Source organism: Leishmania major, chromosome 23 (genome assembly GCF_000002725.2).
Source record: "Leishmania major strain Friedlin complete genome, chromosome 23".
NCBI classification, from domain to species: domain Eukaryota; phylum Euglenozoa; class Kinetoplastea; order Trypanosomatida; family Trypanosomatidae; genus Leishmania; species Leishmania major.
In genome coordinates, this window is record NC_007264.2 from 651,009 (window position 1) to 662,939 (window position 11,931).

An 11,931-nucleotide genomic window follows, 5' to 3' on the forward strand; every position below is an offset into this window, starting at 1 on the left:
CTCCTCAAGATCGTCAAGTGCGCCAGTGCGGTGGTCGCATCGCTCTCCGTGTCGCTATATCGCCGCTCTCCTCCTCCCACTCCGTGCTCGACGGCATCTCGCATCTCGCATCTCGGATGTCCGACCACGCCGACATCGACGAGGCAGCCCGCAAGCGTTTGCGGGCGGAGGCTCCGTTCGTCTCTCCTCTTCCTCTTCCTCCTCCTGCAGCACCGCTTCTTCCCTGTGACGCATCGCACAACGGCGAGTCGGCAGAGGCGGCCGGCCACATCCTGGTGGCCTCGGCGCCCCCTCACAAGGAGGACAGCGTTGCGTCGACGTTACACACGAGCGCCAAGGAGGCCCGCTTCGAGGGCCGCTGCATGCCGCCGTCTTTCCACTCGCTTCTCGGCGAGTACGAGGTGCCGGAGGAGGCGAAGGATGTGGAAGATCTCGTGGGTGGCCACGAGGACTTCAGCGACCTCCCCGAGGCCCGCCGCGAGGCGCTCCTGCAGTCCGTGCGCACGCTGGTAAAAAAGGCGGCGGGGGCCAGCTCCGCGGAGCAGCTCGAGCACCTGCGCGTGAAGGGGTCGCGCCTGCACGGCTTCAAGGACACGGCGCGCAAGTCAGAGCTGACGGCGGCGTACAGGCAGCTCGTCCGCGAAGGTGCCATTGCCGAGAACGCCGTCGTCGAGGCGCTGCTCATTCGCAAGAAAGGAAAGTCGCACAGTGGAGTGCTCGTGGTGACGGTGTTCATGGGCCCTGGCGAGTTCAGCTGCCCCAAGGACTGTCACTACTGCCCCAACCAGCCCGGCATCGCCCGCAGCTACTTGCTGAAGGAGCCGGGCGTGCTGCGCGGCTTCCGCAACGGCTGGGACCCCATCAGCCAGTTCTACGACCGCGCCAGCGCGCTGGAGAACAACGGGCATGTCGTGGACAAGATCGAGCTCATCATCCTTGGCGGTACGTTCTCTTTCTACCCCCAGCGCTACGCCGAGGAGTTTATGACGGCATCTTTTTACGCCGCTAACACGTACTACGACTCGGCGCCGCTGCGGCCAATGCGCAGCTTGGCGGAGGAGCTGACGCTGAACGAGGGCGCGCGGTGCCGCATAATCGGCATCACAGCAGAGACGCGGCCCGACTATATCAGCGCGCGCGAGCTGCGCCGCTTTCGCTCCCTCGGCATAACACGCGTGCAGCTCGGCATCCAACACCTCGACGATGACATCCTGAACCTCATCAACCGCGACTGCCCCACGGCGAAGACCGTCGTCGCGATCCAGCGGCTGCTGGACGCCGGATTCAAGGTGGATGCGCACTGGATGCCTGACCTGCCAGGGAGCAGCTTTGAGAAGGACATGGAGCTCTTCGAGACGCTCTTCTCAGCTGAGAACGAGTCGTTCCAGGTGGACCAATGGAAGGTGTACCCCACCGCCACCGTGCCCTTCACCAAAATCAGCGAGTGGTACGCGCAGGGTCAATACAAGCCCTATGCGGAGCTGGATAACGGTGCCTACATGGTGAAGCTGCTGGTCTACATCATGGAGCACTGTCCGTACCGCATCCGGCTCAACCGCATTATCCGCGATATCCCGACGACGTACATCATGGGCGGGGAGAAGCGATGCAACCTGCGCCAGGTGATCGAGGCTGAGATGCGCGCACGCCACATCCGATGCAAGGACATCCGCGAGCGCGAGTGCAAGGGCAACCCGGTCGACCGCGCCAACACCCACCTCTTCACGGACGAGTTCCGCGCCAGCGAGGGGACGGAGTTCTACCTCTCCGTGGAGAATAAAGATCGCACGCAGCTGTACGGGCATCTCCGCCTGCGACTCCGCGACGACGCTTCAAGAGAGGAAAGCAACATCCTGCCGGTGCTCCGGGGCTGTGCTCTCGTTCGCGAACTGCACACGTACGGCAAGCTCATCGCCGTCAGCCAGCAGAATACCGGGCGCGAGACGCAGCACGTCGGCGTCGGGACGCAACTCATGCGGGAGGCCGAGCGCATCGCCAAGGAGCGTGGCTACCACCGCATGGCCGTAATTGCCGGCGTTGGTGTGCGCCGCTACTACGCAAAACTCGGCTATCGGCTCGAGGACACGTACATGGTGAAGGAGCTGGATGAGCAGGCGAGCGCTATCACGGAGGATCAGGTGGTGCAGGACGACGACAACGAGAACTCAGCCTACAGCAGCTTCCTGAGCACCATAAAGTCCTTCTTTGGGTTCCACAAGAACACACCCTGAAGAGACGAATCCGCGTAAGCGAGAGGGGAGGGCCGTGCCGGCGGCACGGCCAACGACGGGCTTCCCCTCTCTCGCTTCTACCTGCTTACTTGCCTCTCCCGACTCCGCTGATATGGAGGCTTATGCAGCGCGCACTGTCACGAGTGTCTCTGCAGCTCCGGCTGCTGTGTCGCCCTTCCCTCTCTAGCGGTTGCCCTGTAGCTCACTCGCCCACCCTCCCCTCTGGACGTCTGCGAGCGGACGTGCTTGCGCCGTCGCCTCTTGTCTCTGTCGTTGTGCCCCCTGCCGTCTTTTCCGACGGTGCCAGATGGGCGGCCCATCGTCCGGGAAGCGCTGTCATGCCGCTCACACTGAAGAAGTGCACAACAAGGTGTGTTCTGCGACGTTTGACGGTCGAGGCTCGCTTACTCGCTCCGCCATTCTCTTCGCTCGCGCATCACGACAGCTGCAGCCGTCTTGCCAGTCGAGGAGGGGGCGATATCGGGAGAGAGAGAGGGCTGGGCACGGCCTCGTGACCGTGTTGCTTGCCGCCTCCGCTGCTTCCTCCTCCCCTCGAAAGTGCTTCGGGCACAGGCGGCAGGTCTGGTGCACCGACCTTGACCACAACCGCCTCGCTGCGCTGTGTTTGGTGGTGGTGGTGGTGGGGGATGGAACGGCTAGCCGCACCCGATCTTGCCAGTGTTCAGGTGTGGTATATCCGTGCTTGCGGGGCTTTGCCGTCCACTTCCTTGCCTTCACCGCACACACGCGCAGGCGACTACCACGTTGCCGTGTTCGCCGACAGCGTGTCAACGAGCCTCTTCTCTTCCCTTCGGTCTTCCCCCCATCGTCATACGCTGTGCCGCTCAGTCCGGCCGCTATCGCTTGTGGCTTCACCAACACACAAGGGGCTTTCGCCCTACCTTCCGTCCCACAACTGGCACTCAGCGCAACACAGACGTCCGCCCCTTCCCTTTCACAAGCCCTCGCAGCAGCCATCGCACCCGCACACCCACCCACCCACCCACCCACCCACACACACACACACAAAGGACGACAACGATAACGACAACGAGAACATTAACAAGAAAACGAACCGAAAGGCGGCCTGCGACGGCACGGCGGCTGCGGTACGAGCGTGATGACGAGGCGCGCCTCCGTGATCGCACCGCTCTCCTCTACTTGTGCCCTGCTGTCGACGACGGCACCCGCGGGGGCGCCCTCTCTGCCGACGTCTTTCTCCGCCCCGCTTCACACGGCGCAGCGGCACAAGTCCTTCGCGGCCACAATCCAAGACATGACAATCATGCGCATGGGGTCCTCGTACAAGCCGGGTATGTACAGCTCCAAGGACATCAGCTCGGGTCCGCGGGCCGGCATCGGCCATGACCCTGTCTTCGCCAGCTTCCTCTTGAAGAAGATTGTGGGGCCGCTGCGGCGCAAGCAGAGCAACTCGCCGGAGGACTTCCTCAATGTGGACGAAGCTGGCAAGTGGATGGACGCCAAGAACGCGGCGAAGGTGCTCGGCATCAAGGAGGAGGAGCTACCAAGGTTGACCAAGACGACGCTGGAGGACGCGTTCAGAAAGGAGTACAAGGGGCGCACAAACGCTCATCAGGAAGAGGTAGTGATCGCGACGGAGGTTCTCCTCGAGTACCTCGACTCGTCCGTGTACGTGAAGAAGAGTCGGCAGTACTACCGCAAGTTCCTGGAGAACGCCAGGCACGAGGTGGATGCCGAGCTGACCAGGGAGCAGCGCGAGCGCAATGAGTCGCTCATATGGTGGTTCGGTATCGCAATCACCTGCGCCTGCGCCGTCGTCTTCTTCGTTGCCTACTCCCGCAAGTATGTCACGCGCAGTGACGTGGCCAGTATCGGCACCAAGACGGCTGAGTACTTCGTTATGACGTTCCTGCAGCCGAAGAACACGGAGCCGAAGCCGGACTACAATACCCGGTACTTCAATACTCCCACCTCCATGGAGCTGGACAAGAAGAACGGCCGGTACGCTAAGCAGTTCCTGAGCACGGAGGAGATTCGCCAGGCTGAACGCTCAGCAGCATACGAGGAGCAAGAAGAGGTCGAGATGTTGAAGCTGTTCAACGATGAGCGGGAGCGTAGCGTGCGTGATCGCCAGGATGACAAGGCTCGCGAGAGCCGCGTCTCCGTTTACCTTCCTGAAAAGGTCGAGGAGGCGGAGCAGCCTGCACAATCGCGTGACAGCAGCGACAAGACCGCGTTTGAGAAGTTGACCTTCCAGGAGTTCAGTAGCATGCTGGCCAGCAACTTCGGCGGCGGCTCGCGCTGTCAGCGGCTGACGGAGGAGACGTCGTCGCGCACGGAGCGCTTGAACGCCGCGCGTGAGCGAATCAAGTCGGCGAGCTCGTAGCGGCGTCGAGTCGGTGTTTGTCAAGGGGAGGGCTGGGGAAGAGGAGACGAGGGCGAGGGTGGTGGCGGTGGTGATGGATGCGCTGGGCGCGGACGGCTCCAAGCACGTTTGCCGTCGCCTTATCTGTCTCTTGGCTTGTTTGCCTTCAGCTCTAACCGCGGTTTGGGAGCGAGAGCGTGCGCGCGCGTGAAGAGTGGCGCTGGTGCTCGCAGACGTTGACATGCCCGTAATTTACATACGGGGCCTACGCTTCCCTGGTGTCTCTCCGGATGACGGGAGGCACACCGCAGCGCGTGGCATCACAGGGCCCAGCAGCCCCCCTCCACGACCTATCCCATGCCGAATGCCAGAGCCGACCTCTGGCGGTGACGGGGCCCAGCACCCACGACGCAGGGGAGTCAGAGCGGTGTGTCGCTACGGATGTCGGCGGTCGGGTCGTGGACGGCGGTGCGTCGGAGCGGCCTGCGACCGTGAACACGCTTGTCCCATCCACATGCTAGAAAGTGTATCAAGGCGACTCGAGCGTGTCCCACACCCCAGGTCCTCGCACTGCCCACCTGGTGGGAGAAGCCCCGAGTGTCGCGCCGAGGGACGCCACCCCTGGTGGCGACCGGGCATGGGCGCGGCTGTGAGGCGACCTGCGACGCGGGTGAGCGGGTAGAGGTTTGGGGCAGGGGCTGTGCGCCGACTCGGTCACCGGCGCACTGCTGCACCTCGTGTCTACGGCTTCTTCGCAGCACGGGATGGGGCCTGTGACACGCCGGTTGGCGGGGGTGGGGCTCTCAAGAGCGGAGTGGAGCTCGTGTCGCACGGTGCAGAAGGTGGGCACGCTGCAAGGGTGGAGAGAAGACGTCAGCGCTCTCTGACTTTTTATCATAACGTGTGTGCGTCGTGGTTGACGCCCTTCTCATAGAGGAGGTGATCGTACAAGCGCAGTGGCAGCACGGGGCTACCCCGGCAGCCCCGGCTGCTTCGGGCGCACTAAAGCTGTTGCCGGATTTTGCGCTCTCACGGGGTAGATGGGGCTTCATGGTGGTGTTGCGAACGTCCTCGAGCAGAGCGAGTGATGCGCAGTGCGCGTTTTCTGGGTCCATCGCGCGCACCGTAAAAAAATTTTTCCCGAGGTTTGTGCGCGAGGGAGAGACAGGGTAGCTTAAGTTGCGCGCACGTGAGGTCGGCGGTGGGCGGATTGCCTCCCGTGCGGAGGGAGAAGGCTGCGCAGCCGCCACACGCGTGATACTCCTCATCGCTGTCCCCCTTTTTTTTTGCGCCTGTTCTTAAATTTTTTTTTTTTTGCGTCGAGCCTGTACGGCAAAGTTTGTGACGGTCGTATCGAAGAGGCTGGATGGCAAGCAGGAGCTGAAGTGACGTGGTAGGCGTCTCGTTGATGGAATCCGTAACGCTGTGCACTTTCTCTTAGCGCTCTGCCTCTGTGTCCCTTCGATAGCCGCCAGGCCCGCTTTACTGCCTAAGCGAACCTTCTTCAGTCCCCCACCGCCCACCACACCCGAATTCGCTTCGCGTCGGAGGCGGGGCCGCGCACTACCGTTTCGTGAGTAGAGCCACCGAACCCAGAGCCGCAGCTAACCGCCAAACGTCCGAGGAGGAGGGGGGAGTGAGCACGCCCACCCGCGGGGGGGGCATTCGAGCGGACGTGTGTGCACGGCTGTCCGTCCTCCCCCCTCTCCACGCTGAGTGGCCGGTTGAAGGGGGACCCCCGCATCGTTGTCTCTCTCTCTCTCTCTCTCTCGCCCTCCTGTCGGGGGCGGTGGAGGGATGTACCGGCCTGAGCATCTGCCTGCCCCCCCGTAGCCCGTCGTCCGCTCTGCTTGTCGGTCTCCGTCTCCTCATCGCTTTCTCGCCACTTCCACGGGGACATCCCCGACACAAAGTCCACCCCGCGACTGTCATTGGGTGCCCACGGCGCGGGCAAACGACACGACGACCACCAACCGCCTTCGTTGTAAGCCAACCACATTAGCCAGCCGCGCGTACATCCTCTCCGTCTTTGCTTTGTGTTTTTCTGTGCTTTACTCACACCCATCCAATACTAACCTTTAGCTATCAAGGAGCGGCGCGCTTATGTGCGTGCGTGGTGCCACTCATCCCCTCCTCCCCCTGTCCTCTTACGGCGGTTTATATTTAGTCGTGCTCTCTCTCTCTGCTGCTGCTGCGGCGGCGGCGGCGGCGACTTCCACTAAGCAGTGAGAGGACCGGAGTGCGCGCACGCGTCTTTGCCGCTCCTGTTTCGCCGTCATCGCTGCTGCTCAGCCAAAGTGGTGCACCGCAAAGTGTTGTTGTGTCTGCTCCATCCTTCTTGGTCTATCAGCTTCTCAACTCATACACAGCACAACACTCTCTCTTGCGTGGTGCTCTTGCGGCTCTCCCTCACCTCATGTCGGCCGTGCATGCGCGACGGCAGTCACGACCCGTGCTACCGAAGTTGCTTGCTGTCACCAATATTGTGGCTGTCACCCTCTTCCACCTCTCCCGCGAGTGCTCTTCGTTAAGCCCCCCCCCCCCCCTCCCCTCCTCCACATACGCGCTATACTTTCCTCTCTCTGTGTTTTGCCCACTGCAGGTCTTGGGTAGGTGCTGCAGCTAGAAGACGGAGGGTAACAGGGGCCAGCGCTGTCAAGTATGCTGGTGCACACAGCGCAGTCGTCTCCAGGTGACTATGTGGAGGGGCATGGGAGCAGTTCCGACACGGCAACGCCACCTGCGGCCGCTGCACGGCATGATACCAAGCTCAGGCCCGCCAAGACAGCTGGCGCAGACGGCGGCTGTCGCGACTACAACTCTGACGCGCTCTATGCGAATCCTGAAATAACAGCCTTGGCCTCCTCCGTGGCGACGACGGTGGCCAAGTCGCTGCTGCACCCACTCGACACTCTCAAGTGTCGATTGCAGCTACTGAGCACCGACATGCTTGAGCCGCCGCCGTGCCAGCGTTATCAGAGCTGCACCAGCAAGCAGTCACTCGGTCTGCTGCGCAGTCGTTTGCGACAGCTTCGGTACCAATACGCTGGCCAGTGGACGCTGGGACACATCTACGGCGGGCTGCCGTTGAAACTCCTCCTCTACGTTCCCTACCAGGCCACGTACGTATCGAGCTACAACTTTGCGCAGCGCACGCTGGAGGCGGCTGGCAGGGAAGGCGAGGATGCGGCGGGCCGTCGCTCCAAAAACTACATATGGCACACTGTTGCCTCGGCGGTCTTCGCTGAGGTGGTGAGCGCCGGGCTGCGGGTGCCGATGGAAACCATGAAGATGCGTATTCAGTCCGCTGCCGCCTCCGGCTCCCTGCACGCGCTGCGGCAGCTGTGGCGGCAGGGCTTCGCTTCCTGCGTGCGCCTCGCCGTGCCACAGACCCTCATGCACGACATACCCTACTCTATCATTCAGTGGGTCGTGTACGAGACCCTGCGGCCGTGGTCCCAGCAGTGGAAGGAGCGCGCGGTGCAGCGGGGACGTGGCGCGGAGCTGATGGCAACCTCGGCGGCGCCGACGAGCTTCTGGTCTCTCTATGGAGCGGAGCTGGCGCGTACCTTCCTTTCTGGCGGTTTCAGCGGCCTCTTGGCGTCTGTCCTGACGGTGCCGCTGGACAATATCCGCACGCGCGTTGTGGTGGCCACGGCACGCGATTGCCATCTGACTGTTGCGGATGTGGTGCGAGACGCCTATCAGCGCGAGGGCATGCGTGGCTTCGTGCGTGGCGGCAGCATGCGTGTGCTGTGGGTCACGGCAAACATGGCGTGCTACTTCCCTCTCTTCGAAGGTGTGCGCTCGCTGTTGCAGCGGCGCGGAAACGGAAGCAACGACCCCGGCACATCTTCGTGATGCGCAAGAAGCATGCTCGCACGCGAGCGGCAGAGGAGCACTACAAGCTATGAGCTCACGCATACTGCCCCCTCCACACCCCTTGCTGCCGTCAACGCGCGTGCGCGGTGCATCAGACCTCTGTGTCTTTCTGGTCTCTCCTTCTCGGGGCTGGAGTCTCAAAAAACCCAACAACCCCGGCAATGGCGGATGCCAGCATGTCAGAGGCACACGGAAGCAGGGTATAGCGTCTCCTGGAAGGGCGTTCGTGGCGCGCAGGGGCGCACTCTCGATATTTCTTTTGAAGATGAAAGCGTACATGAGTAGCGTTGCCCCCCTCCCTCCCCTTCCTCTTCCCTCCTCGGCATTGGGTGTGCATGCGTGCTTGCCTCTTCCACTCGCTGTGAGCGTCTCCTTCGCGGGACGTCTGCACTGAGCAGCTGAAGGTGGGCGCAGGTCTGGCCGGCTGGCTTTGAAGGGGGGTCATCCAGCTGCAAGACTTTTCTGTTGTCTTTCATGTATTCCGTTTTTCCTGGGTTCCCATCGCTTGTCTCTCCTCCCAGAGCATCCGGATGACGGGAGGCACACCGCAGCGCGTGGCATCACAGGGCCCAGCAGCCCCCCTCCACGACCTATCCCATGCCGAATGCCAGAGCCGACCTCTGGCGGTGACGGGGCCCAGCACCCACGACGCAGGGGAGTCAGAGCGGTGTGTCGCTACGGATGTCGGCGGTCGGGTCGTGGACGGCGGTGCGTCGGAGCGGCCTGCGACCGTGAACACGCTTGTCCCATCCACATGCTAGAAAGTGTATCAAGGCGACTCGAGCGTGTCCCACACCCCAGGTCCTCGCACTGCCCACCTGGTGGGAGAAGCCCCGAGTGTCGCGCCGAGGGACGCCACCCCTGGTGGCGACCGGGCATGGTGGGCGCGGCTGTGAGGCGACCTGCGACGCGGGTGAGCGGGTAGAGGTTTGGGGCAGGGGCTGTGCGCCGACTCGGTCACCGGCGCACTGCTGCACCTCGTGTCTACGGCTTCTTCGCAGCACGGGATGGGGCCTGTGACACGCCGGTTGGCGGGGGTGGGGCTCTCAAGAGCGGAGTGGAGCTCGTGTCGCACGGTGCAGAAGGTGGGCACGCTGCAAGAGAAAAGTGTCAGTGTGCCACGAACACACGCAAGAAGTATACACACATGCACCACCACTGCATATCTTCCTCTGCTGCACTGCGGCTGTGTCAACGGCACCGGGCTCACCAACACGGCTCAGCGTCGTTAAGTCCACTGCAGGCAGCGCGGGCTCAGTCCAGGATCACGCTTGACATCGCTGCTGCGCACCCAGAGCTGTAGGTGGACGGGTGTACTTGTTGAATCGTGAGCAGGATCCGTAGTAAGCTGGCAAAAACGCCAGGATGACTGCGAGGCTAATACAGCGCACCACCAGCACAGGCCTGTCCGCCGGTACCAAGAGCCTGCTCTCCCATACCCGAGGGCGGGCTGCACACTCTTCGCTTCTCCGCAGAGTGAGTGCTAGACCCCGGCAGGACGCACTGAGGAGGCGGAGATCAGCAGGGCCCCCAATGGGAAGTAAGGACAGCATTGGTGTGTCTGGCGCGACGCGAGTTCTCGTCGCTGCCCTTTCCTTTAGTGCGTGCGTGCTTCGGTGTTGGGTGAGTGGGTGGGTGCATTGGGGGACCCTCCCCTCATACCCTTCCTCCTGGGCTGTTCATCTTTGCCAAAGTCGCAGCAGAGCCCCTCCGGCTTTCCTTCTACCTCTCGTTACCGACTCTCGCTTGGGCGGTAGCTGCCCTCAAGTCGTTGCTCCTTACTCTTTCTCTCTCTCTCTCTCTCTTAGCTTTTCGGCCTGTGGTTTAGGGGCGTGCGCACTCGGATGGAGCGCGTCCGTCTAGCTGCGCGCCTATACGCATCTTTCCTAAGTGAAGGTTCTTGCGGCACGTATGATGGACCACGGCTGTGCACCGGCAGCCCCGGTGAAGTCCTCGCCCTCTCTCTCTCCCGCTTCACTGATGTGAAGCTGCGGCTGATGCCGCTGCGTCACATGCAACGTGCGTGCGTGCAGCCGTTCTCAAGCTTACTCACCCCCACATCGCTCCGCTCTCCCTCTTCTCACATCTCCATAATCGCATGAACACTCGCACACGCGCACGCACATACATATATATATATATATGTGTGTGTGTGTGTCATCACGCGAATGCGTCCGCTGCGCAGCGTTTCTGTGTCTGCCTCTGCCGAAGCAGGCGCTTGCTTCTCCAGTTTCGATTTTTCTATTCTCACATATGACAAGAGCCTGTCTGAGGTTGCTGAGCTGGCCAAAAACTACCCTCGTCCAGCCGGCCCACCCCAGTGAGCAACTCCTTTCTCTGTGCTCATCACCATCACTACTCTTCGCTTCTATCAGCTGCTGCTGCGCGGTCTTTCACCAACGCGACGGCCATTGAGAGAGAGGGAGGATGATGTGATGACGGTGGGCGACTGCTCCACAACACATAGATGCCTCGTTCGCGTTCCAAGCACCACCGCACGTACGTACAACAGCGGCATACAGGCACATCTCGTTCTCTCCGGCCTCTGTTGACTGCAGTGATTAAACTATACACACGCACGGTAACCTCCACGCACCGGCCCATGCTCGGCACACCATCAACCCCTTTCCTGCTGGCGCTGCTCTCTGTCTCTGTCTGTCGCCCACAAGGACCATCACATCCGCGATGAGGATGGGAGAGACGGCCACCACGAGTCACAGCCTACGCCGCTTCAGCGTCTGTTCCTCGACTCGTGATCTACCTCCTCCATCTCTCAAGCTCTGCTCTGCCACCTTCCTTTCCCTCCCTCCTTACTTCGCATACCGAACGCCACGAGCTCGTGCCGGCGTGCTCGCCTTCCACGTTACTCTGCCAGCACTGCTGTACTTGTAGCCGCGTTGCTCTTTCCACCCACCGTTCTTGCAGATCTTGCGCACCTGCCGTAGCACGCCGTCGAAGAAGAGGGAGGAAACCAACGGAACAGATACGTGAGCACGGCAGCGTTCCAAGCACTCGTGCTGCTGCTGATGCAAGAGCAGGACTCACGCAGGAGCTCTTCTAAGTAGCGTCAGCTATCCTTCCAGACTCTCCCCTCCTCCCCCCCCCCCCCCCCCCGCCCCCCACCGCCCAGCCACACGCATACCTACCGGCCCCTTGCTACGCTGATACGCGTTGACCGCCTTCTTTCTCTCATCCCCGTTGGTCATCGCTATACTGAGCAGAATGCGGCGCACCATGACAACCACGAAGGGGTTTCGTGCCCCACGGCCTAGAGGTAGCCACGAGCAACCCGCAGACACGACTGTCTCGTCGACGAACTCAGCTGCACCACCGCCACCGCCGTCTGCACGTGGCTCAACATCGGCGGTGCCTTCCCCATCGCCGTCGTCATCCTCCGCTCACCGGCGTAAGAGCGCTAGCTGCTGCAAGAAGGTATCTACCACCGCCCCTGCTACTGGTGATGCTGGCGCC

The 11,931-nt window shown here is 62.0% G+C and overlaps 3 protein-coding genes across 3 annotated transcripts; all 3 read left to right on the forward strand.

Moving 5' to 3' along the window:
- Nucleotides 1-116: 116 nt before the first annotated feature.
- LMJF_23_1350 (acetyltransferase-like protein) lies at nucleotides 117-2,231 on the forward strand (the record flags this gene model as incomplete). Its single annotated transcript, XM_001683429.1, has 1 exon — nucleotides 117-2,231. The coding sequence occupies one exon, from the start codon at nucleotides 117-119 to the stop codon at nucleotides 2,229-2,231; it is 2,115 nt and encodes a 704-aa protein (XP_001683481.1).
- Nucleotides 2,232-3,351: 1,120 nt separating this feature from the next.
- On the forward strand, nucleotides 3,352-4,599 carry LMJF_23_1360 (conserved hypothetical protein; the record flags this gene model as incomplete). Its single annotated transcript, XM_001683430.1, has 1 exon — nucleotides 3,352-4,599. The coding sequence occupies one exon, from the start codon at nucleotides 3,352-3,354 to the stop codon at nucleotides 4,597-4,599; it is 1,248 nt and encodes a 415-aa protein (XP_001683482.1).
- Nucleotides 4,600-7,239: 2,640 nt separating this feature from the next.
- On the forward strand, nucleotides 7,240-8,439 carry LMJF_23_1370 (mitochondrial carrier protein-like protein; the record flags this gene model as incomplete). The annotated part of the gene is made up of 1 exon (XM_001683431.1): nucleotides 7,240-8,439. The coding sequence occupies one exon, from the start codon at nucleotides 7,240-7,242 to the stop codon at nucleotides 8,437-8,439; it is 1,200 nt and encodes a 399-aa protein (XP_001683483.1).
- Nucleotides 8,440-11,931: the final 3,492 nt, after the last annotated feature.